Below are 24,628 nucleotides of genomic sequence, written 5' to 3'. Positions count from 1 at the left end.
GTTGTGAGGCACTAAATTTACTCACTATATGTTTGTTATAGAAAACTGCATGTTAGAATGGTTAAGAAATTCATCTGGGTTATAATAATCATGACCCGAGTCAGCACCTGAGTATATAATTCACCATCTTTGACCTCATTAACTTTGTGATGTAACTCTTGTCACTTTGTGAGTAGCATCAATTCACTTGCTTTTTAGAGAGCACCACACTTCCTTGTCTTTGCTTTCTCCCTTCATGGCTATTTGACCAAAATAATCTCATGACTTTAAAACACAATGCAAACCATGTTTTGTTGTTAACAACAATGAACATTTATTGAGCTCTTTCTAAATGCCTGACAGTATGCTAATCACCTTCACATATATTATTTTACCTGGTCCTCACATCAGCCCTGTGAGGTAGGTGAGCAGTTTCCCTTAAACAACACGCCAGTAATAAACTCTATTACAAAGAGCTGTTTGGCTTGGAGAAGTCAAAACGTCTTTCACTTTTTGGGGGGAAAAGACATCCACAACTACCTTCAAACATGAGTGGATTCTTTATGGTAGAGTGATCAGCTTGGGTCACGGCACCGAGGGGGTAAGGAACAAAGGGTAGAAATTACAAGGAGAATGTTCAAGATGAAACAGATTTTTCTAAATATAATGTGATGCTGGAAAAGGAATTCAAGCACTGGATGGGAGGCGAAACAGACAGCCGCCGAGGGTTATCTATGAACTCTGAGTCCACTATTCTCTTCCTCCTCTGTATTTTCCACTTCTTTCATATATTGGTGCATTCACTCTTTCTTCCCATTCAACAAACATTTACTGGCTTGTCCAATATGGTAGCCACTGGCTATTTAAATTTGGCTAAACTTAAATAACATAAAAAATTTGAGTCCCAAATGCACTAACCACATTTTAAGTGCTCAAAACTCTATGTGGCTAGTAGCTACCACATATTTTTTTGAGATCTGACATTTAATTAGTTTCAGGTGTACAACATCATCAATCAATAGGGCTACCATATTCGATAGTTCTGGGAAATGCTATTTCAGATGGCTGACATAGTGACAGTAACCACAAGAATGAAAAATCCTGAGTTCTTGACATTGAGGAACTTATAACCTAGGGGAGAAAAAAACCCACCCAATATTATTTTTTATGAGCTAACACTTACTGAACTCTTGCTGGAAATCGGGCAGTTTGCTAAGCACTTTCTGTGACTATTTAGCTGCAATGCTCCTAACACCATAAAATAGATGTCATTATGCTCACTTTACAGAAAGGTCAATAACTTGCCCAATATATGTGAAGAGTACTGTAAGGCCTCATGACCAAGAGTATGTGTAGGGCCACGAAAGAAGTTGAGCTAAACTCCATTTGGGGATTTTAAGGAAGATCAGAAGTGGAGAAGGATTAAAACCCAAATCTGTATAGACCATGTTTACTCAACACGTGGGTTATAGACTTAACTACACCGGAATTACCTAGGATGCACGTTAAGAGTGTAGATTCCCTGCACCTGATTATGGGATCTGTGGGCAGGACCCAAGCTCCCCATCTCTGCTCCCGCGATTCTTTACTGTTCATTAAGTGAGGTTTGAGAGCCGCTGTCCCCCTTTGTTCCGCTTTCTCCCGGGTCTCCTGATGGGAGACCCCGCTGCGTAATCTCGGACAAAAGTTTCGGAGCCTCAGTTTCCCCGTCTGTGACATGGAGATCCCCGCGGGCCTGCGGCGCGGCTACCGAGGAGGCCACGCACGTCAGGCGCCTGGCGCACAGTAGGCGCCCAGTAAACGCGGCCCCCCGCCTGGCGAGTCCCGCCCCTCTCTGCCGGCCCGGGCTGCCTACCCTGGCAGATCTGCTCCCACAGGTTCTTGCCCGGAGGCTCCACGCCCTGTCCTGGCGAGACGTGTAGCTCGGGGGACACGGTGGACACGATGGGCACTGGCGTCCGGACAGTGTCCGACGACTCTGCGGAGCGGGCCGGCTCCTCGCGCTGGGCGGTGCGACTACTTGCCGGACACGGTGCCGCCATGGCCGCGGTTTCCACAGCAACCGCCCTCCCGGCGAGGCTATGACCCGGAAAGAGCCGGAATTCCAGGAGGCGGGCCAGCGACTCGAGATTAACTTCCGGGTCGCGGTAGAGCTGGCTTTCACGTGGAGGCGGGGAAGATTGGCCTACGGGTGAGTGCTGAGGAGCGGCACTGGCTGGGCGCCGCGGGGTCTGGAGATTGCGCCTGGGGACTTGCGCGGCGAACTGAGGGGGAAGTGGGTGGCCTGTACCCCAAATCCACACATTCCCCCCACCCCAATCGCATGTATGCGCTCGCTCTGGCCTGGAAGTTCTCCCGCCTTCGAGCGGGGCCGGGATTCCGTGTAATCCCTCCCTGTGTGTTTGTGCGGAAGCTTTGGCGCGGCGGAGCCTTTGAGGGACCGTTCTCGCCTCCTGGGTCCCTTGCTTCCTGCTCGTGAACCTGCGGCGGCAGTGAGGTGTTAGTTCCATTGTGCAGAGCGCGGGCTCCGACGTCCTGCGGGCTGGGTTCGAGTCCTTTTTGCCACTTGCTGGCTTTAGGACCCAGGACAAGTAAATTCAAGGCTCGAAGCCTCAGCGAGTCTGAGATGGGGTCTTCACACCGGTCCTCACGAGACTACCGCGAGATTTTAAGAGAGCTTTTGGAGAAAGTGTTTGCTTTTGCTGGAGACGCACTGTAAGATTCTTTCGTCTTCTTGGAGCGAATATATCTGGGGTCGCAGGGTTGAAGAAGAGGATCTTCAGTGCTAAAGAGGGAGGAAGCTACAGTGATTACGAACGGCCGAAAGGGGATTAAATTGACTACAGTTTCCTTTAACTTCTTTGTTCTGATCAGATCGCTTGACCACTCCCGCCACTTGGCTCTCTCGACTGCACCCTCTCCAGGTTTGCACCTTCTCGCCTGCCTTTGCAGGTCTCTCTTCCTCTGTTCTCCGGTTTCCCTGAGGTCTTGTCTTAGGCCCATTCTGTTTGAGACTTAGTTACCATCCATATATTTACAAGTGTTTTTTGTTTTGTTTTACCCATGTCAGCCCAGTCACCCGTGAGCCTCAGACCCACATATCCACCTGTCCACCGAATATCCTCCTGTCCATTTGGATAGCTCAAGACATCTATGTGAACCAGCCTGTCTCCTGCAGCCCCTAACTACCCGCCTTAAGTTCCTTTTTTTCAGGGATTAACACCACCATCCTGCAGTTGCCTAAGCTGGAAACCTCTGTTCTAGAAACTTTCCAGACAACTGGTAGGCCAGATTAGATGAACTTCATTACTCTGACATCACCACTAGCCTTGCTTTTATCACTATATTTTCATTATCACACCTCTTTTCCTCCTACACCTGCTCCTTGATAGCAGGTGTTTTATCTTGTTCATCTCTGTATCTGATCGCTTCTCGGCCTTTTGGCTAAGATCAAGTGTAGTATCTCTGTATCTCTGGCATTCATTAATTCATTGAGTATTTATTGAACACCCGCTGTGTGTCAGGTACAGAGCTAGGCTTTGGGAATACAGCAGAAAACAGGACAAGAGTGAATTGAGAGGGTGTACCCTTGACTTTCCAGGTGCTCCTGGCATGAGTTATAAATGAACTTGAGCATGGCTTAGTCCTGGCCTGGCTCTTTGAAGCTCCTAATGGTGAGCCAGGTCCATTGTGGTTCCCCAGGGCTCTGAGGCTGAAGTGAGCTTCAGGATGGAGAAGCTCCTGACCTTTCCCTCCCACTGTTCAAACCTTCTGCGAGGGGGGTATTTTGTTTCTGGATTCCCTGGGTGTCTCCATGTCACCTAGTCCAGGGAGCAGCAGCAGCTTGGGTGGTGACTGGAGAGAAGTGGCCCAGCTGGAAGCTAAAATGTACTTGAGGGCACCAGCCCCTTCCCACAGTTGCCTACATGCCAAAAGCTGGGCATTCTAGGTTGCTCTGTGTCATCTTCAATTGTTATATGTTGGTAATTAATTTGAAAATTTAGAAACAGTGAAGCAAGCAGAGGTGTGGCCCCCAACACCTCCCCCTCTCCCTGGCAGCGTTTGATCTGGTTCAGTCCCTCTTTATGGATGGGGAAACTGAGGCCCAGAGAAACCAACACTATGCAGCAAGAGGGCGTCAGTCACCATTTGAACCTAGGTCTTGTCAGTCCTAGCTGGGGCTTCTTTCATCATATCTTGTTGCTATTCTTATTACTAGCCACGTGGGAAGGTAGTTAGGAGGGTAAGTCATCCAGGTTGCAGGTGGGGGGAATTAATTTCCAGACAGAAAGGAAAAGAGCTACTTAGATGAACCAAGATAAGGGGTTAATTGTGCCATAGTTATTGCATCTGGTGGGAATCAGCAGGAAGAGTTGACCTCAGGATTTCTTTCCCCTTCATTCAGTGAAAGTAAGCCCCTGAGGACAGCACCTGGTCTGTCTGATTAGATTGCAGATGAACCTCAGTGGCTGGCACAGGGTAGGCAGTGGGTACATTTGTTGAATGGGTCACTAGGCTCAGAGATTTAAGGAAGGGGGTGGGAAAGGGAATCACTTTCCACGGATTATTGTGTATTTTTTCCAATAGCCCTTTGAGAAGGAATTGTTATTTCCCCCCATTTTCCAGATGGGGAAATTAATGTTCAGGGAGGCTAGGTGACTAGGGCTTAAGTTAGTGAAGGGAGCAGTTTGAATTTGAACCTGGCGTTATCTGAATTTAAATTCCATTCTACTTCTTTAATCACATTTTCCTTTGTTCCAAAGGAGTCACGCGCCTTTTCCCATCCCCTAACATTTCAGACTAGCCACTCAGAAATGTGGCTCTTGGCACTAACTAGCCGAATTGTACATGGAGTGGTTTGGTATGGAGATAACTTGTACCATTTCTCTTTTCAGGGATGATCACCAAAACTCACAAAGGAGACCTGGGCCTTGGGGTCCCAGAGAAAAAGAAGAAAAAGAAGAAGGTAGTCAAAGAACCAGAGACTCAGTACTCAGTTTTAAACAGTGATAATTATTTCACTGATATCTGTCCCACAAGAGCCACATCCCCCTCAAAGAATGTGGTCCTAGGGCAGGCATCTGAGATCCCTCTAGTGAAGAAAAAGAAGAAAAAGAAGGGCCACAGCACCCTCTGCGAGGAGCACCTAGAACCTGAGACCATATTACGTGCTGGACGGACAGAGAAGTTGTACAGCCCCAGGAAGCAGGCTCTTGGTTCATCTGAGTTCCAAAGTGGGGAGAAGAAAAAAAAGAGGAAGTCCTTAAGGCCTCTGGCCATGTCTTCTGGCTCAAAAGTGAAGACCTCCCCGGACACAAGACAGGGCGAGGAGGTGACCAGAGTTGGCAAGAAGCCCAAAAAACACAAGAAGGAGAAAAAGGCCCAGGAGGCTACAGCCTTCTCAGCCAAGGACCCTTGGTTCTGTGAGTCTGGGGATACACTGTACACTTGCTCAGTGGAGAAGGATGGCGAGGAGCAGGCAGCCTCAGGGCAGAAACGGAAGCAGGGGAGCCCCAGGGAATGCAATGTGAAGATGAAGAAGAAAAAGAAAATCTACCAGAAGGGAGATACCTCCCTAGAAGAGCATCTTGAGTACTCCAAGTCCGTGGAGAGCAGACCTAGAAAAGGAAGTAAGAAGCCAGTCAAAGTTGAGGCTCCAGAATACATCCCAATAGGACATAACCCCAAGTCCCCTGCAAAGAAGAAAATGAAGTCCAAGAAAAAGGTAGAGCAGCCAGGCATTGAGGAGCCAGCTCTGAAGAGGAATAAAAAGAAGAAGGGGAAAGAGAGCAGAGTAGCAGAAGAACCTTGGGAAGAGGTAGGCATTTCTTCAGAATTAGACTCTGCTTTGGGAGAATAAGGGTGGAAGTTGGGTGTGTGTGTGTTTCTCATATTTGTAGCTGCCAGAACCCTGAATAAACTGATTTCAGCCAGAAAAGGGATTTGTTGAGACCTGTAACTGGAAAGGTTAAAAGCTATTTAACTTCAGGTATGGCTGGATCCAGGTGCTCATGGAATATCCTCAATAGTAAAGGTATCCCTTGTTATTGAAACTCTACCCAAGTCCTCACTATCTTCAATCAAGATCTAAATAAATTGGAATAAAATTTTTAGATGAATCTCCCTTTCTGAACTCTTGCCTTTTGCTGTCCAAAACTCAGGAACCAAATAGTTTGAGATAACATGGTCTGTGGCTATCTGAGCTTATTTTCTGTGCTCAGTGTACATGATTTAGATATCAAATAGATTTGGATTGCAGGAGATGCCCGTGTGGCTTTCCCCAGCTCTGGGCTTCGTTGGTTTTGGTCCCAGACAGGCACCTCCCACCTCACAGCAAGATGGTCTCAGAAGCTCCAGGATTTCATCCTAATAATTAGGCTGCCCCCAAAGGGAGAGAGAGAGCCCCTCTGAAACGATTACAGAAGTCGTCTCAGAGCTGCTCTCACAGGCCTCAATTGGATCACACAAGCCAGAATCCCTGATCCTAAGGCGGGGGGGCGGGGGGGGGGCAGGGGCCTAGGGTATCAGTCCCACCTGAACCCCACTGTCTTGAGGTCGGGAGGAAAAGACAGTTTCTGGGAGGAAAACCCAGTCCTAATTCCCAGGAGGAAGGGAATGGTTGATGGTCTGGTGAAGACAGCAGAGATCCACTGTCTCCCTCCTGACAAGCTTCCTTGAGTGGGGGAGGGAAGGGAGGAGATGAGCCAGAACACTTGGACTGCATAGGCCCATAGGCTCCCCTGTCTGTGCCAGGGCCACACCTCCATTCCTGTCTTTGGGGTATGTCTGTGCGTGTGCAGGGGGTTAGATGGTACATGTCCTACTCCAAGCAGATGTCTGGCCTGTTGGGGTAGTGATGGCTGGAATTTTTTGAACACTTACCATATGCCTGGCACTAAGCTAATGCTCCCCATGTATTAACCCGTTTAATCCTCACATCAGTCTGGTGAGTTAGCTGCTGTGGTCATCCTCATTTGACAGACAAGGAAACATACTCAGAGGAGTTAAATACCTTGATCAAGATCACCCGCCTGTTACAGTGTGGGGCTGGGCTTTAAACCCAATCTTGCTTCTGAACTTGAGGTTTCATCCTTTCTCAGAAGCTGCCCTGTAACTTCTCATAGATGCCAGTATCATTAGAGCCTAAGAAGTGACTGTCTTATATTGGAACAAGCCCTGGATTCTCTTCCCAGTTCTGCACCGACAAGCTAGGTGAGCTCAGACCAGCCACTGCCCCATGGTCCTCAAGTAAGAATGATGGCTAATGTGTATTGAGCACTTACTGAAGGATGACCCTGGCATTGGGGGGCTCAGTTAATACTGACTGATGGATGAGCTCCCTGGAGCAGGGTCATCAGGAAGGTGTCTTTGTGGCTTGAGCTCAGCTTGGCCAGGCAGGGTTGAGGAGGGCAAAGGTGGCCTCCATAATCAGGGCGTTCTGGTTTCTGGATTTTTCCCAGTTTTGCCCTAGTCCATTAGATTTGGTTTTACTGGTCTCTTTTATTCAGAAGCTCTTAGGGCCAAGAAGAACTCAGAGGTGGGAGCCTAACCCCCATCAGAATCTAGAATCCCTTCTCTCCGGAGTCCATTGGAAGGTGGTCAGTCCCCTGTTTAACATCTCCTGTGATGGGGACTCTGCTGCCTAGGACAGCCCACTGAGTCAGGAAATGCACACATCTTCAAGGTCAGGATGGGTGATGTGCATGAACAGAGCTCTTCAGGGATCATCACACGTGATGCTGGGTGCCAGGCAGAGCACACCTACAGTAAGGATGCAGGAAATGTGGCAGTTGTCATTACCAAAGGACCAGGGAAAGTGGCTGGCCTGAAGTCTCACTTTCAGAGGGTCGCATGGGGGCTGAGGCCAGTGAGAGAGTGTTGCATGTGTACAGATGCCCAGGGCAGGCCCAGTGAGGACACCACATGGAAGCAGAGACCTGTGAGGGGTGTCTGCCGTCGGTCATGCAGAGGGAACAGCAAGCGCAGAGGCCCTGGAAGGAACGAAGACGGGGTAGTGGGAGCTGGGAGTTTAGGGGGCCAAGTGCTAGAGACCAGAGAGGCCACGGGAGCCTAGATTTTTGTGTAAACAAGATGAGAGCCTTTGGAGGGTTTGGGGGAGTGGAGTGATGTGATCCAATTGAGTTACTAAATTTTTATTAAGATTTTTTTTTAAGATTTATTAGAGAAAGAGAGCATGCGCACACACAAGTGGGAGGGGCGAGGGAGAGGGAGAAAGAATCTCAAGCAGACTCTGTGCCAAGTCCAGAGCCTGATGTGGGGCTCAATCTGAGGACCCTGAGATCTGGACCTGAGCTGAAACCAAGAGTCGGATGCTTAATCTGCGCCACCCAGGTGCCCCTTAAATTTTTACTTTTTAAATTGAGATACGGTAGACCTATAACATGGTACAAGTTTAAGGTGTATATATAACATGTTCCACTTGAGTTTTTTTTTTTTTTAAAGTATTAGAGCATGTGTGCACACTAGCAAGCAGGCGGTGGGGCGGGGAGAGGAGCAGAGGGAGAAGGACAAGCAGACTGTGTGCTGAGCGCGGAGCCCAGTGCAGGGCTTCATCCCACAACCCTGAGATCATGACCTGAGCCGAAATCAGGAGTTGGACGCTTAACTGACTGAGCCACCCAGGCACCCCAAGGTTTTATTTTTAAGTAATCTCTATACCCAACGTGGGGCTCGAACCTACAACCCCAAGATCAAGAGTCTCATGCTCTGCTGACTGAGATGGCCAGGTGCCCCTCCAGTTGAGGTTTTAAAGTTCACCTGAGCTGCTGTGCATAATGCAGCAGGGTTGAGGGTGAAGAAGCAGGTGTTAAAGACTTGTGGTTGTCCAAACAGGAGAGAAGGCAGTGACTAGGAGTGGGTTGGGGGCTTGGGAGGGGGGGCACTCTTGAGGAGAGAACTGGGTTTGGGTTTGCTGGCAGGGTCTCCCTCCCCACCCCCCAATCAGGGCCCCGAGGCCCCGAGCCCACCTGTCCCTTGCTAGTTTCCCTCCCACCATCAGCAGGACCCTTGGCCTCTCTCCTCTTACTGGTTTGGTGCCATGGGAGGTAAGATGATGTCTATGTGGCAGGAAAGGTGCACCAAGCCTAAGTCAGGAGACCCGCATTAGTGTCATCCCTGTCCCTGAGCTGTGGGGGTGACTTCATGATGGTCGCTTCGCCTCTCTAAGCCTTAGTTTCTTTTTTTTTTTTTTAATATTTTATTTATTTGACAGAGAGAGACACAGCGAGAGAGGGAACACAAGCAGGGGGAGTGGGAGAGGGAGAAGCAGGCTTCCCGCCGAGCAGGGAGCCCGATGTGGGGCTCGATCCCAGGACTCTGGGATCATGACCTGAGCCGAAGGCAGACGCTTAACAACTGAGCCACCCAGGCGCCCCTCTAAGCCTTAGTTTCTTCATATGTCAGAAAGGTCAGTGCCATTGTTTTGAGGGGAGAATTGGTGAGAATTGTTCCACGATTCCACAAGAGGATGTCAGAAGTTCTGTAAGTGGCAGGGGTTGAGGTGGTGCTGCGGTCTTCAGTCTTTTCTGGACTCTCGTGATCTCATCTGCTGAGCTGCTGGGGCAGAGGCCATCCTATGCTTGACTTTTACTCCCTTTGCCCTTTTGTGCAGGAGCCTGACACAGACTTAGAGGTGGTGTTGGAAAAGAAAGGCAACATGGATGAGGCGCACATAGACCAGGTACGGCCCAGGTCCTCACCCCCCTTCCATGTGTCTTGCCACCGCCAGACACACATTTGTCTCCTACAAGGCAACAAGATCCTGGTCCCAGAGGTGTCAGGGACCCCAAAAGCCACCAGCCAGCCTCTGGCACACTTCCAGTGGTAGAAATTGTGGCCTCCCCCACTTCATGCTGGGAGACCCCTTCACTACCACAGCTCTGACTGAGGGGCCGTCTGTTCATTCAGAGTTCCAGGGCGAGGCTTTTCTCCTTGTAATTGCTGCAGGGAGAGACGGGAGTGTGACCCCAGGAACTGTAACGAGGACAGGGAGCATGTGCTCAGCCAGGCCCATGCATTGCCGTCTCCTGGCCTCGATTCAGGAGTGTTTAGAGAAGTTACTCTGTTGTGGATCTGCTGCTGCCTCTGCCGTGCCCAGATCCGTAGGTAAATGCATCCTTTTACTGGAGCATGACTTTCTGGAATTGGGGTATATGTATGGTCCTGAACCAAATGAGGCCTGGCAGGACAGGGTGGTAACAGCATAGCCTTGGCTTTGGGCCATTACTAACGAGGTGACTTTGGGCAGTCACTAACCTCACTGACCCTCCTATAGGTGGCTGCGAAGACCAAACGAGGTCGTGTTTGTGAGGCACTCAGCAGGGGCCTGTCTGATATTTCAGCTTAAGAAGTGGCAGCCATTACCCTGACCACATCCTCTTGCTTTGTCAGCAAGTAATTGCTGGAGAGAAGCAACAGGGTGTGATACAGAGATGACCCTGTCCCATGGCCCTTCTCCTCCAGGAGAGAAGGAAACCAGAAAGTACTAGCAAATGAGCAGGGTGTGAGGAAGCCTGTAAGATGCCACAGAAGTTCCAAATCTAATGCCTTTGGGGCACTGGGGAACTCTTCCTGGAGGCGGCACATCGAAGTGGGGCCAAGAAGATCCGTGAGGTGATGCTGACTAATGGGAGCTCCCTAGCCTTTGGGTCATAGTCGCACTGCTCCCCAGAGTCAGGGCCAACGGTAATGAGCTGGGCAGCCGCCCAGAGAGGACAAAGGTGGGGCCCTGACCTGTCTAGGACCTTCCATCAGTTCCTTTTCCAGGTGTCCTCCGCCACTCAGGATGCAGCAAGTTGCTGGAACTCAGTCCCCATGCCTGTGTACTTCCTATGGGCAAGGCCCGCCAACAACGCTTTACTTTTTTGTGCCTGCTGAGTATTTTGATTACTTGACAATTTTTAAGAAAACCATTTTGGGTGACACATTACCTCAGTGTAAGTGAAGCTTTCTGTTTGACCTCTCCTGTTTTCCCCATAAGTGCTAAAAGTTTACTTTGTTAAAAAATTGCAACCTGAAAACAAAGGCAACCTGAAATCCTACCATCTCATAATGATCCTTGTTAGCCCTTTAGTTATATTGTTCCAGATTTTTCCTTTGTAACTATATATGTGTAATTTTAAAGCACTGTGCAGTCATGCTCTGTATGCTGTTCTTTTAACTTTTGTCATTTAACTGTTGATTGCTTTTCATTTTGGTGTATGTACATCTGTATCATTCCACACATGGAGCATGGTTCCACTATAGGAATATATCATCATTTTCTCATTTTTATGGCTGTCACTTTGTTTTATGTAGTTTTAAACTTATATAAATGGTCACCTTGACTCTATAAATGGTCACCTTGACTCGTAGCCTGTGGGAGATTATAAAGGAGGAGGGGGACACCTAGGTGGGTGGCTCAGTCGGTTGAGCGTCCGATTCTTGATTTCGGCTCAAGTCATGATCTCAGTCATGAGATTGAGCTCCATGTTGGGCCCTATGCTGGGTGTGGAAGCTGCTTGAGATTCTTTCTCCCTCTCCCGCCTCCATCACCACCACCCCAAACTCATACGTGCGCATGCGTTCGCTCTGACTGCCCCCCCCCAAAAAAAAGGGAGCAGAAGAAAGTCCACAAATTGGGACAGCTGAAGTTATACCTAATCCTTAGAAGGGAGGACAAGGCCCTGGAAGCTTTTTTTTTTTTTTGTAATTGAAGTGTAGTTGACATACAATGTTACAGTAGTTTCAGATGTACAACGTAGTGATTCAGTAATTACGTATTTTATGAAATGCTCACCACAGTAAGTGTAGTTACCGTCTGTCACCATACAAAGCTGTTACAATATTACTATGTTCCCTGTGCTGTACTTTACATGCCTGTGACTTATTTATAACCAGAAGTTTGTACCTCTCAATCTCTTTCACCTATTTGAGCCCATCTGCCTATACCCCTCCATCTCGCAACCACTAGTTTTCTGTTTTTATGAGTCATTTCTGTTCTCTTTCGTTTGTTCTTTTTTCTGTCTCAGTTATTTCACTTAGCATAATACACTGTAGGCCCATCCATGTTGTTGCAAATAGCAAGAGTTCATTCTTTTTCATGACTGAGTAATATTCCACTGTGTTGGGTGCATGTGTGTACGTGTATGTATGTGTACACATACCACATCTTTTTGCATTCATCTATCAGTGAACACTTAGGATGCATCCATATGTTGGCTATTGTAAATAATGGTGGGATAAACATAGGGGTACATATATCTTTTCAAATTAGTGTTTTCCTTTTCTTTGGGTAAATACCCGAAGTAGAATTACCGGCTTGTATGGCATTTCAGTTTTTAAATTTTTGAGGAAATTCCATGCTGTTTTTTAGAGTGGTTGTACTAATTTACATTCACACCAACAGTGTACAAGAGTTGCCTTTTCTCTGCATCCTTGCCAACACTTGGTATTTCCTGTCTTTTTGATACTAGCCATTCTGACTGGTGTAATGTGATATCTCATTGTGGTTTTGATTTGCATTTTCCTGATGGTTAATGATGTTGAACATCTGTTCATGTGTCTGTTGGCCATTTGTATGTCTTCAGAAAAGTGTCTATTCAGGTCCTCTGCCCTTTTATTTATTTATTTATTTATTTTTGGTATTGTATGAGTTCTTCATATATTTTGAATATTAGCCCCTTATTGAATATATTATTTGCAAATAAGTTGATCCTTGAACAACATGGGTTTGAATTGCACAAGTACATGAATACATGGATTTTTTTTGATACAGTATGTAAATGCATTTTTTCTTCCTTATGATTTTAACACCTTTAGCTTTATTGTAAGAATACAGTATGTAATATGTATAATTTACAAAATCTGTGTTAATCAACTGTTTATATTATTGGTAAGGCTTCGAGTTAACAGTAGGCTACTAATAGTTAAATTTTGGGGGAGTCAAAAGTTACATGTGGATTTTCAACTGTGCAGGGAATCGGTGCCCTCACCCCCACTTTTTCAAGGGTCAGCTGTATCGTCTCCCATTCAGAGGTTGCCTTTTCTTTTGTTATGATTTCCTTCACTGTGCAGAAGCTTTTTAGTTTGATGTAGTCCAAATTGTTTTTTTTATTGCCCTTGCCTGAGGAGACAAATCCAGAAAAACATTGCTAAAACTGATGTCCAAGTGTTTATTGCCTCTGTGTTTCGTTTTTGTTTTTTTTAAGATTCTATTTATTTATTTGAGAGAGAGAGAGAGCATGAGATGGGAGAGGGTCAGGGGGAAACAGGCTCCCTGCCGAGCAGGGAGCCCAATGTGGGTCTTGATCCCGGGACTCTGGGATCATGACCGAAGGCAGTCGCCCAACCACAGCCACCCAGGCGCCAGCCTATGTTTTTTTTTTTTTTTTTTAAGGTTTTATTTATTTGAGAGAGAGAGAATGAGCAGGGGGAGGGGCAGAGGAAGAGGGAGAAGCAGGCTGCCCACTGAGCAAGGAGCACGATGGGGGCCTAATCCCAGGACCCTGGGATCATGACCTGAGCCGAAGGCAGACACTTAACCGACTGAGCCACCCAGGTGCACCGCCTATGTTTTCTTTTAGGGCTCCTATGGTTTCAGGTCTCACATTTAAGTCTTAAATTCTTTTTGAGTTTATTTTTGTGTATGGTATAAGCAAGGGACCAATTCCATCCTTTTGGTATAGCTGTCCAGTTTTCCCAACACCATTTATTAGAGACTATCTTTCCCCCATTGTATATCCTTGAATCCTTTGTCATAGATTAATTGACCACATAAATGTGGGGTTTTTTTTCTGGGCTCTGTGTTTTCTTCTATCAATCTGTGTGTCTGCTTTTGTGGCAGTACCATTCTATTTTGATTACTGTTGCTTTGTAGTATAGTTTGAAATTTGGGATTGTGCTACCCCCAGCTTTGTTTTTCTCAAGATTGCTTTGGCTATTCAGAGTCTTGTGGTTCCATACAAACTTTAGGATTGTTAGTTCCAGTTCTATAGAAAATGCTATTGGTATTTTGATAGGGATTGCATTGGACCTGTAGATTGCTTTGGGTAGTATGGACATTTTAACAATATTAATTCTTCCAATCCATGAGCATGGTATATCTTTCCATTTATTTATGTGATCTTCAGTTTCTTTCATCAGTGTCTTATAATTTTCAGAGTATACCTCTTTCGCCTATATAGTCCTAAGTATTTTATTCTTTTTGATGCAGTTGTAAATGGGAGTGTTTTCCTTTTTTTTAAGACAGAGATAGCGAATGGGGGGTGGGTGGGTAAAGGGAGAGAGAGAATCTTAAGCAGGAGATCTCACGACCCTGAGATCATGTTAAGAGTCAGACGCTTAACCAGCTGAGCCACCCAAGTGCCCCCAGGGGTATTTTTTTAATTTCTCTTTTTGATACGTTGTTATTAGTGTATAGAAATGCAACAGATTTTTTTTTTTTTAAGATTTTATTTATTTATTTGACAGAGAGAGAGTGAGAGCAGGAACACAAGCAAGGGGAGTGGGAGAGGGAGAAGCAGGCTTCCCATGGAGCAGGGAACCCGATGTGGGACTCCATCCCAGGACCCTGGGATCATGACCTGAGCCGGAGGCAGATGCTTAACGACTGAGCCACCCAGGCACCCTGCAACAGATTCTTATATATTGATTTTGTATCCTGCAGCTTTTACTGAATTCATTTATTAGTTGTAATAGTTTTTTGGTGGAGTCTTTAGGGTTTTCTATACAGAGTATCATGCCATCTGCAAGTAGTGACAGTTTTATTTCTTTCCAATTTGGATCCCTTTTCTTTTTCTTGTCTGTTGTGGCAGACACTTCAGTACTGTGTTGAATAAAAGTGATGAGAGTAGATATTTTTGTTTTGTTTCTCATCTTAGAGAAAAAGTTTGCAGCTTTTCACCATTGAGTATGATATTAACTGTGGGTTTATCATTTATAGCCTTTTATGTTGAGGTATGTTCCCTCTGTACCCATTTTGTTGACAGTTGTTACCATGAATTGATGATGAATTTTGTCAAATGCTTTTTCTGCATGTATTGAGATGAATATTTTTATTCATTTTGTTAATGTTGATTTACAGATATTAAACCATCCTTGCATCCCTGAGATAAATCCTACTTGATAATGGTGAATGATCCTTTTAATGTATTGCTGAATTCAGTTTGCTAACATTTTGTTGAGGACTTTTGCATCTATGTTCATCAGGGATATTGGTCCTGGAAGCTTTTATATCAAACAGCAGGGTCATTAGTCCACTGGTGGTGGCCTTGAGCCATGCTGGCAACATTGTATAAGATGTACCTACTGTGGACCAGGCACTCTGTTAGGTTCTTACATTCTGCACCCAACAATTTCATGTGGGGTAGGGGGTTCTCCCACCCCAGCAATTCTTGGCCACCAAGTGGGTGGCCTACCATTCAGCTCAGTTCTGACACTGTATATCTGGAGATCGTGTCACATCCCACAGGTTAAGGACTCAGTCCCACCAGACTGCTCCCCACCCATGCCCCAGTTCAGATGCCAAGCTGGATTGTCACCTGTGCTTCTTACCAGGCTGTTATAGATGGGAGGTTCTGATAACCCCCTCCTTGGGTTTTATTAATTTGCTAGAGCAGTTCACAAAACTCAGAGAAACCTTTTACTTACAAGATTGTTGTTTATAATAAAAGGATATAAATCAGGAAGAGCCGGATGGTGGTGATACATAGGGCAAGGTATGGGGAACTGCACTGAACTTGCTTGCCCTCTCCAAGCATACCACTGTCCCCAAATCTCCATGTTTTCACCAACCCTGAAGCTCTCTGAACACCCCCCTCTTTTGGGGGTTTTATGGAGGCTTCATTATATAGGCACGATTGATTAAATCATTGGCCATTTGGTGATTGATTCACCCTTCAGCCCCTCTTCCTTCCTTGGGGGTTGGAGATGGGACTAAAAATTCCAACCCTCTAGTCACAGGGTTGGTTCACCTGGCAACCAGCCCCCATTCTTAGGTTTTTTCAGGCATTCACCTCATTAACATAACAAAACATGTTATGAGGCATTCACCTCATAACATAACATTAACAAAACAACTTGATGACTCCTCGCTTTGGAAATCCCAAGGGGTTTAGGAGCTTTGTGCAGAAACTGGATGAAGACCAAATATGTATTTATTATGAATCCGATCACAATTCTGTTTCTCCCATTTATCCTCCAAGGTAGCTGATATTTCTACTTGCAGATAAATGGAAGTACACAAAGGTTAAGTGACTTACGCAAGGCCACGCTAGTTAATGGCAGAGCTAAGATTCAAACTAACCTGTGCCTGACTTCAGTGCTATTTCTAGAAAACAGTGCTGTCCCGAAAGTTAACTACAGTCTCTTCTGTACAGGAAGGCAGGGCTTCAGGCAGTATGCTTTGGGAAGTTTCTACCCAGTATGGCTATTACAGACAAAAAAGGTTCTAGTGCTGAAGGTGGATAAGGCTCAGTTTGTAGGAAAGTTCATTCTTAAAAGAAGTTCATTCTTAATCCAAAACAAGGATTAATGAGGCTGCCCATTTTAGGCCAAGGGATTGCAGCCTTGGGATGCTTAGAGGATACTTTTGACAAATGCCTGCCCCAATTTGCAGCAGAGGGAAGCTTTCCCTCTTGTCACCCTCCTGTCCTCCTGCCCTGTCTCTCTGCTCGGTTTTAAGCTCAGAGGAAAACAACTGTGTCCCATTTCCCTCTTTTCTTTCCTCTCCCTTGTTCAGGTGAGGCGAAAGGCCTTGCAAGAAGAGATCGATCGTGAGTCGGGCAAAACAGAAGCTTCTGAACCGAGGAAGTGGACAGTAAGTTTGCTGCTCAGGCTCTGGTCGGTTGCATACCCCGGCACCCCGAGTCCTCCTGCATGTTGCACCCTGAAGAGCAGAGTGCTGGGAGCCCATGTTAGTCCAGGCCCCCGAGGCTGTCCCTGTGTGCCTGCTGGCTCTCTTCACTGCAGAACTTGTCCTGAGCTAATTTCCTTCCTTCTGAAAGGGGTGCTTGCCTCCCTCCTGGAGAGCTGGCCAAGCAAGATAAGCAGCCTGAACCTTTGTCTCCTGCTGTGGATGGGGGGGGTGTCCCGCACATTAGTCACTGAGGGCATGTGACAGGCGCTTTCCAGCAGTGGATGATGACCTCAAAAGGCTGCTTGGACCAGGGCAGGAGGCAGAAGGGAGAGCGGTGTGGTGGCAGGCCTCTCTCAGACCGCCTTCGAGGTCCAGTTGGAATGGGAGATTTCCAAACCAGGCCTGAGGAGATGGGACAGGAGAGAGTGCAGCACAAGGACCACGAAGTCAGGCTGAAGAGGGCTGAGAGGGATGTGGGCAGGGCAGTGGGCCATACCAGGCCGGCCTCGGTGGCCATCATAGGGAGCGTGCACTGGGCTCTAAGTGCTGTGGGAGCTGCTGGAGGGCATTTATGTAGGGGAAATGGGGAGTGGGTTAAAAGGCTCAGCCTGCAGGCCTGAGGACTGGGATGGTGGCAGAGGATAGAGAAAGAGAAGAAAACAGCTTCATAATCCAAAAAGACTTGTTAATAGATTGGATTTGGGGGAGAGGGAAAGAAGGATCCAGACAACAGGGAAGCCTTGCCTTTCTGCACTGTTAAGTCTTCACAGTTTAACATAGGAAAGAACAATTGATTTGGATCAAAAGACCTAAGTTCAATTTCGGGCTCTGCCACTTTCTAGTTGTGAGACTCAGGCAAGCAATGTCTTCTCTCTGAGCCTCAGTTTCCACACCTGTAGAATGAGACTCATACTCTGGTCCAGTGGGATATGGAGAGGGGCTTTGTTATGTGTCTTCCCTCTGGGTATTCTCTCCTTTCTCCCCAACCTCTTGAGCTGAGCAGAGCTGATAGAAACCGTTATTGACTTGAGGAAGGCAAGAAACAGGACAGCATCATTCAGAACCTTTGGCTCCAGGGGCTGTACCTAGAAGGACCTGATGGGGGAAGAGGGCTCCTGGGGCCCAGGGCGGTATCTGCTGGGGACACTTTAGGTGGCATTACCTCCCAGGACCTAGGGCCACTTGACCGCCAAGGCATATGGTGGGGCTTCCAGAGTGGCTGTGGGCCCCTGCGGGAGGGTCCCCTTTCAGTGGGTCAGCAGCCCTTGGAGAGCTAGCCTACCTATGACTGGTCAGCCTCTGGCAGCACTCTCCTCAGACCCAGCGCAGGACTGTCCGAGCTGGTTTCTCATCCTAGAAATTGTAGACCTGGGAAGCTGTAATTACGCCTACAACTGGGCCACTATGAAGCTGGGAGAATTTGTCACTGCTTCACTCGGGGCAGGTGTAGCAGTGACTGGTTCTTACTGTTCTCCCAAATCTGACCTAGAAATAAGTGCTAAGCTGGGATTTGGCTTGCAAGTGGAAAGTTTCCAGGCAGTATGGAGGTCAGCAATTGGGGTGGGGTGGGAAGAATGACAGATCATCAAGGATTTAAAGTTGCCAAACATTGTGCTCTGGGTTGTCGGTGTAAAATGTGATTCGATCCGTAGCTGAAGCCCTGTGAGAAGGGTATTACACTCCTCTTTTATAGGTGACGACATTGAGGCTCAGAGAGGTTAGGTGATTTGACCAGGGTCACACAGGTAGGCTGGCTTCTTGGGTGTCTGTGACTTTAAACTAGTTTTCTTGAGCCAGGTTTCTTGTCTCTCTCACAGATATGGGAAGGACAGGGGTCTTTTCTTATGCAGCTTCTCTGAGGGACTGTCTTGAATTTTCTTGAACATGGATGATTTGTGTATAGGTGGTAGAGTACTCTGGACAGGAATTGGAACCCCCGAGTTCCTGGAGTTCCTGGGCTGGCTCAGCTTCGGACTCAGCTGTGTGACCCTTGACCTCTCTGGGCCTCCACTCCCTGCTATGAAATGCAGTGCTTGTGTGAGGATAAGTTCATTTCAGATTCCCACTTGCCTCCTCCTCCTTCCAACTGTCAGAAACCTTAGGCTGAGGGAAGAGTGGGTAGCCGGCTGGTGAGGCGAGGTGAGCTGTGCTGGGAGGTGTGTAGAGGTGTGTTGGGCGGTGAGGTTGTTGGAGGTGAGGTGAGGTGAGGTGTGCCATGCTCTTTGCAGTGAGTGAGGGAAGGAGTAAAGCAGACAGGCAGCTCCATGGTGGGCCCTGGTGTAGGCCAGACCTGAGATAGAATTCCAGCAGGGTTGTTAATGAGGTTTGTGCCCCCAGTTAAGCTGCAGACCTCCCGTTTCCTTATCAGTAAAATGGGAATGCTAACAGTATTCCTCATAGGGCTCTTGTTAGAATTCAGAAGACAGTCCATTGATGTGCTCATGAGCACTGTGCCTGGTACATAGCCAGCATTTAATCAGCTGGATCCTCCCTGGTGGGGCTGGGGCTGGGGAAAGGGCAGGGCTTTGGAAACCAGGAAAATAACCACCTCTTTTTCTCTATACAGGGAACTCAGTTTGGCCAGTGGGATACTGCCAGCTTTGAAAACGAGGAACAGAAACTGAAATTTCTCAAACTGATGGGTGGCTTTAAAAATGGGGCCCCTTCATTCAGCCACCCCTCTAACACGATCGGAAGGCCCAACATGGCTCTCAGCAAGAAGGCGGCCGACGCCCTGCAGCAGAACCTGCAGCAGGACTACGACCGGGCCATGAGCTGGAAGCACAAGCGGGGCGCTGGCCTTGGCTTCTCCACCGCCCCAGACAAAACCTTTTATATTGACCGGAATGCTTCCAAGTCGATTAAGTTTGAAGATTAGACTCTACTGTCTTGTCCTTCAAAACAGCCCAAATTGCTTTTATTATTCATTTATGCAGTTGAAAGTCATCTGACAACTGTCTCAGATCAAACCTCTGCAGAGATTAAGGAAAACTCTGCCTGTGTGCTTGGACGAAGTGGGGTCAGGGAGCTCATGTTTCAGAAGCCAAGAGAACATGTGAGTGGCTAACACCTACTATTTTGTGTATTAAGCATTCCATCCCTGTGTGAAGACCTCAGCATATATAAATAAGAGCTAGATTTGCTGAGTGCTTAGTATGTGCCAGGTACGTACTACTGTGTTTCCCTCGCATTAATGTAGTTAGTCATTATGAAATAGGTGCTATTATCCCCATCTTACCGATGAGGAAACTGAGGTTCAGGGATGAAGTAATAAAATTGCCCGGTTCACCCAACCAGTAAGTGCCAAGTGTTGGACTTCTGTATCCCACGTCCTGTGTCACTATTCACTACTCCGAATGTCCCCTTCTAGGGAATTTCACCAGGAATACTCATGGGGGATGAAAATCTCTTGATTGAAGAGACAAGTTTTGTGAGATGTCTAAATCTCAAATAGGAAGTAGAATTGATGGTAAACAGGTAAGAGCAAGCTCATTTTCTTTTCCCATCCTGAAGGCAAAGAGGGGTCTGAATGGCCACCAAGCAGATGTGGCTGAGCTTCCTCTGTGGTTGGGAAATGTGTTTCTAAACCAATTTTGCCTTTTCTGGCTCTCCTGCCTTCCATCCTCAGTGTTGAGCTTGGATTTAATCTTCATGCTTTAACTGAATTCTGACCAACGCATTTTAGAGAGACTGTTAGTCTTAATGAACTGACGGCAAATTCCCAGGGATATGTTTATTAGAATCTTTGTGACCACAAGGGAGAGAGTCCTAGGTGACTTGTGTGGTGGAGGTCTAACGCCAGGAGGCCTGGGATGACACAGGAAGTTGCCTCATCATGACACTGCTGCCATGCCTGGACCCTACAACCAGCCTCACAGAGCTCCAGGTACAGTGACCTGAGTGACAAATGACCACCTTCTCCATTCACCTAGCATTTTGCATCTGAAAATACAGGTTCTGAGTGTGACATTTTCACATCACTTGGCGTGAATGCCTCCTATAGATATCCCAGCTCAGGTAGGCCTAACTAAATAGCCAGGATATTCAGTCTCTCACTGGGCAGGAAGTCCTGATGTGTAGGGGTTGACTCAGCAACTCAACAAGGAAACGTTCTTTTCCTCTCTGCTCCATCCATCCTATTGGCTTCATCAGGCTGCTTGAAAGAATAGCTGTAGCAATTCTAGGTGGGATATCAAGATACTAGAACATTCCAGAGGAAGAAGAAAAACCTTATGGCTGAAGGAAGGTTCCAGAAGACCTTTCATCGTTACTCATTGCCTAGTAGTGGGTCATACGCCCATTTCTGAGCCAGCCCCTGGCGTGTGGAGGAAGAGTCTCCTCAGGCCAGTCATAGAGGAAGAGTGAGGGGCAGGTGCTGACAAGACAAACATGGAGGCCACTACTGCCCCACTGGGCAGAGGTGAGGCGGGCCTGCCTGGGTGCTGCCTAGTAAGCATGGGCCAGGGAAGGGGTCGCACAAATCTATCCCAGCAGTGTTTCAGGTGGGCCACTTCACTTGGAATGTGAATTGGGCCTTTGATGGATTCAACCTTGAGGTACATGATGGAAGAGGCCATCTAAGTGCCTGGAAGGTAAGGTTCTGTGTTTGAGTTAGCTCCTTCAGAGCACCTCCTCTTCACAGGGGGATAAATCTCTCCTGGCCTTGATCTACACCACGGGAATTCACTCACTGTATTGACTGCTTCTCTCATTCTTTTTAACTTGTCAAGAGATCACTCTACAGTTTGGGCCTGCCTTGGCTCATCAGGAAGGGTTGTGCTCAACCATCTCTTGGGTGATTCTGGAGATTAGTTAATTAGTTGTCCACTCTCTTGTCCCCATAGTGATCGTTCTCATTAGCGATGTGATGGTCAGGCCTTTCCCCTCCTGTCATTTAGTATAAATAGTCCGTGTAATAGGATTTGACTTTCAAACTTAATGTATCACCATTGGCTGAAGAGTTCCACTGGCTTAGGAGAAGGTTTATAGTTTGTTTCTGAAGCAGGGTCTAACCAGAGCAGATGGAACAGCCCAGACAGCAAGATGGCCAGTGGCCTCAAAATGGACTTAACCTTGGTCTGCATTGACAAGAGTGGCAGAGACACCATTTCCCAAGTGAGCAGGTCTCTGTCCTGTAGCAGTGTGCAGTCCCGGGAGGATTTTCACTCTGAGCTTCCTGTGTTAGCTGGGGTCCTCGCTTTTGTGAATTAAACACATTGACTTGTGCCACCTCTGCCCCTTTTCCCCATGTCCAGAGCCATCAATTTGCAAGGGTTTTTTTGGTGTGATTTCCTATGTTCTTGATGTCTTGACTCTGTAGAACACAGCATGTCTCCACTGCAAAAGGCGGTTTTGGGATTTTTACTCAGATTCGGGGCAGGAGAGGTCTGGCATATAGCACAGCCAAGGTCTTAGTTGAATATTTAACAGCCCTGTTCTCATTTCTCCTTTGGGGATTTCTCACTCGACTGACCCTCCTATTGGCAGGGTCCTTCCCTCCTCGGTTGCCCTTATCCAGCTATCTCTGAAACCTTATGATTCTTAACTACTTCATCCTTTGTAGTGATTCCTGCTATTTCTGCCTTAGCCTGCTAGGCCCTACCCTGAGATTTGCTTTCCATAACTAGACCGGTACATCAAAAGTATTTGCTAGATAGACAAAGTTCTCCTCGAAAAGAAATTGTGTATTCAGCCCTACAAACAGAATTATTGAGGTTTGTGATTGGCAGAATAATGACCCCCTATGGGGTCATTGGACCCCATGGACAACATATATTGTCCATGTCCCAGTCACCAGAACCTATGAGTGTTAGCACACAAAAGAGAGTTTAGGGTAGCAGATGGAATTACAGTTGCCAGTCAGCTGACCTTAAAATAAGATGATCCTGGATTGTCTGATTGGGCCCAGTGTAATCATATGGGTTCTTAACTGTAGAAGGGGGAGGCAGAAATGTGGAAGAGACTTGTAAGAAAAACTCAACAAGCTGTTGCTGGTTTTAAGTTAGAGGAAGGGGCCACAAGCCAAAAAATGCAGGTGGCCTCTAGAAGCTAGGAAGGTCAAGAAAACATTCTCCCCCAACTGCCCCCAGAGCCTCCAGAAGGAACAAAGCCCTGCCCATACCTTCATTTTGAGGGTAAGCCTGCTGAGACCTGTTGGACTTGGGAAAAACAGATCTGCAAGGTGATAGAATTGTATTGTTGTAAGCCACTAAGTTTGTGGTAGTTTGTTAAAGCAGCAATAGAAAAGTAATACATGCAGAACTTTTCCTCATTTTTTTTACCTTATTTCCTAAAATTTTTTGAATTTTTATTGTTCCATTGTCCTTTGTAATGACATCCCCTGTAGGCTGTGGTTTTCAGAGATTGGCTAATTGATTCAGTAATGGGCTGAGGAAAACCACAACAGATCATAGAAAATCTAAGCCTTTGCCTGGGCCTGGTGACAGATGGTTCTGAAGCTCCTTTGAGGTAATGCATTACTCAACCTAATACGAAAGTCCAAATTCATGTCAATTTAAGAACATTATGTTACTCAGGCTTGGGAACGAACGCTGTCTGATATGAACAGCCTCAGAGTAGAAGAAAAGACTTAAAGCGGGTAATTTGTGAATTTGTCAATTGTGTTTCATTCAAACAGTATCATATAGTAACAGTGGTATATGAAATAATTTTAATGGAAATAATTTTGTGAAATAAAGGTCACTTGATAATATTTGAGTAATACCACCATGCTTTCTGAACTTCTGTATGTTTTGTTCAGTAAAGGGGAGCAAAAGGGTTATTCAGAATCCGCTGTTCTTTAACGTAGGCTCTTTTCTCAGGCTGGGGGCCGGGGGGTGGGGGGTGGGGGGAAATTAACAATTAAGTCGGCCAGAAAATCCATATATATTCTTTGGTCCTAAACGGTTCAGTAAAAATATGAATTTAATACAAATTTATTTTTAAAAATTATTTTAGCCACTTTTACTGAGATTTACTGTGTGAACTGTAATCCTACAATTCACAGAGTAGAGATGAAATGTAATTTATGTCCAGTATATATATTCCAGAAGTACAAAAGTTTGGGGCACTTTAATCTACAACTTGGATTAAATGAATGCATTTTCCTGAGCACAGGCTTCCAGGCTGTGAATCACCACCAATCAATATTAATGCTTTTATTGATTCAAAATAAAATGTCAGTGGAAGCTCATTAGCAGTAATACAAGAATCAGATTCCAGATTCCAAAAATCTGGTGGTAAAAAGGTAGAATCACATGCAGTTTAGAATTATGGCCACAAAGCAAACAGGGCAATATGTTTAGACAAGTTCTCTTCTAGATGAAGAGAGAAGTAATTAAATGAACAGTCATGAACATAAATGTTCCTTTGGGAGGTTTATTCGGTTATATACTTTCCACTGAAGCCACAGAGGGAATTGCAGATTTGACCTCACTTTCTCTAATCCACCATTGTATTTTTTAAAATTTATTTTTAATTGTACTTGACATATACTGTATTAAGTTTCATGTGTACAACATAGTCATTTGACATTTATATGCCTTAAAAAATGCCTACCACAAAAAGTATAATTACCATCTTTTACCCTACAAAGTTATTACAATATTACTGATTGTATTTCCTCTGCTTATATCTCTGTGATTTATTTATTTTATAACTGGAAGTTTGTACCTCTTAATCCCCTTCACCTGTTTCTCTCTTCCTCCCACCCCCCTGCCCTCTGGCAACCACCAGTATTTTCTCTGTATTTATGAGTCTGTTTGTTCATTTGTTAGATTCCACATGTAAGTGAAA

At 46.3% G+C, this 24,628-nt stretch overlaps 2 protein-coding genes and 1 pseudogene across 6 annotated transcripts in view; 2 read left to right on the top strand and 1 right to left on the bottom strand.

Annotated features, from left to right (window-relative positions):
• The window catches only part of LOC116628074 (IQ domain-containing protein K-like), a 125,469-nt gene extending 123,388 nt beyond the window's left edge, over positions 1 to 2,081 (bottom strand). For both annotated transcript variants that reach the window (XM_032398148.1, XM_032398149.1), the window contains exon 1: positions 1,835 to 2,081. In XM_032398148.1, coding sequence (XP_032254039.1) covers positions 1,835 to 2,021 — 187 coding nt within the window. In that variant the 5' untranslated portion in view covers positions 2,022 to 2,081. The remainder of the gene's footprint in view (positions 1 to 1,834) is intronic.
• Positions 2,080 to 23,552, top strand: LOC116628072 (lysine-rich nucleolar protein 1-like). 4 transcript variants are annotated; one of them, XM_032398141.1, is made up of 5 exons: positions 2,080 to 2,170; positions 4,875 to 5,797; positions 9,611 to 9,679; positions 16,718 to 16,795; positions 19,401 to 23,552. In XM_032398141.1, exons 2-5 carry the CDS (start codon positions 4,877 to 4,879, stop codon positions 19,710 to 19,712), a joined length of 1,380 nt encoding a protein of 459 aa, XP_032254032.1. In that variant the 5' UTR covers positions 2,080 to 2,170; positions 4,875 to 4,876; the 3' UTR covers positions 19,713 to 23,552. The 4 variants fall into 4 exon arrangements, with proteins under 4 accessions (XP_032254032.1, XP_032254035.1, XP_032254034.1 ...); XM_032398143.1 differs by lacking the exon at positions 2,080 to 2,170 and adding an exon at positions 2,296 to 2,694; XM_032398142.1 differs by lacking the exon at positions 2,080 to 2,170 and adding an exon at positions 2,702 to 2,903.
• LOC116628075 lies at positions 3,404 to 3,494 on the top strand (annotated as a pseudogene).
• Positions 23,553 to 24,628: the final 1,076 nt, after the last annotated feature.

The sequence above is a fragment of the Phoca vitulina genome, unplaced genomic scaffold, assembly GCF_004348235.1.
Source record: "Phoca vitulina isolate PV1807 unplaced genomic scaffold, GSC_HSeal_1.0 scaffold110, whole genome shotgun sequence".
Lineage (NCBI taxonomy): Eukaryota > Metazoa > Chordata > Mammalia > Carnivora > Phocidae > Phoca > Phoca vitulina.
The sequence above is the reverse complement of the archived record's forward strand: the minus strand, read 5'-3'. Positions and strand labels throughout refer to the sequence as shown.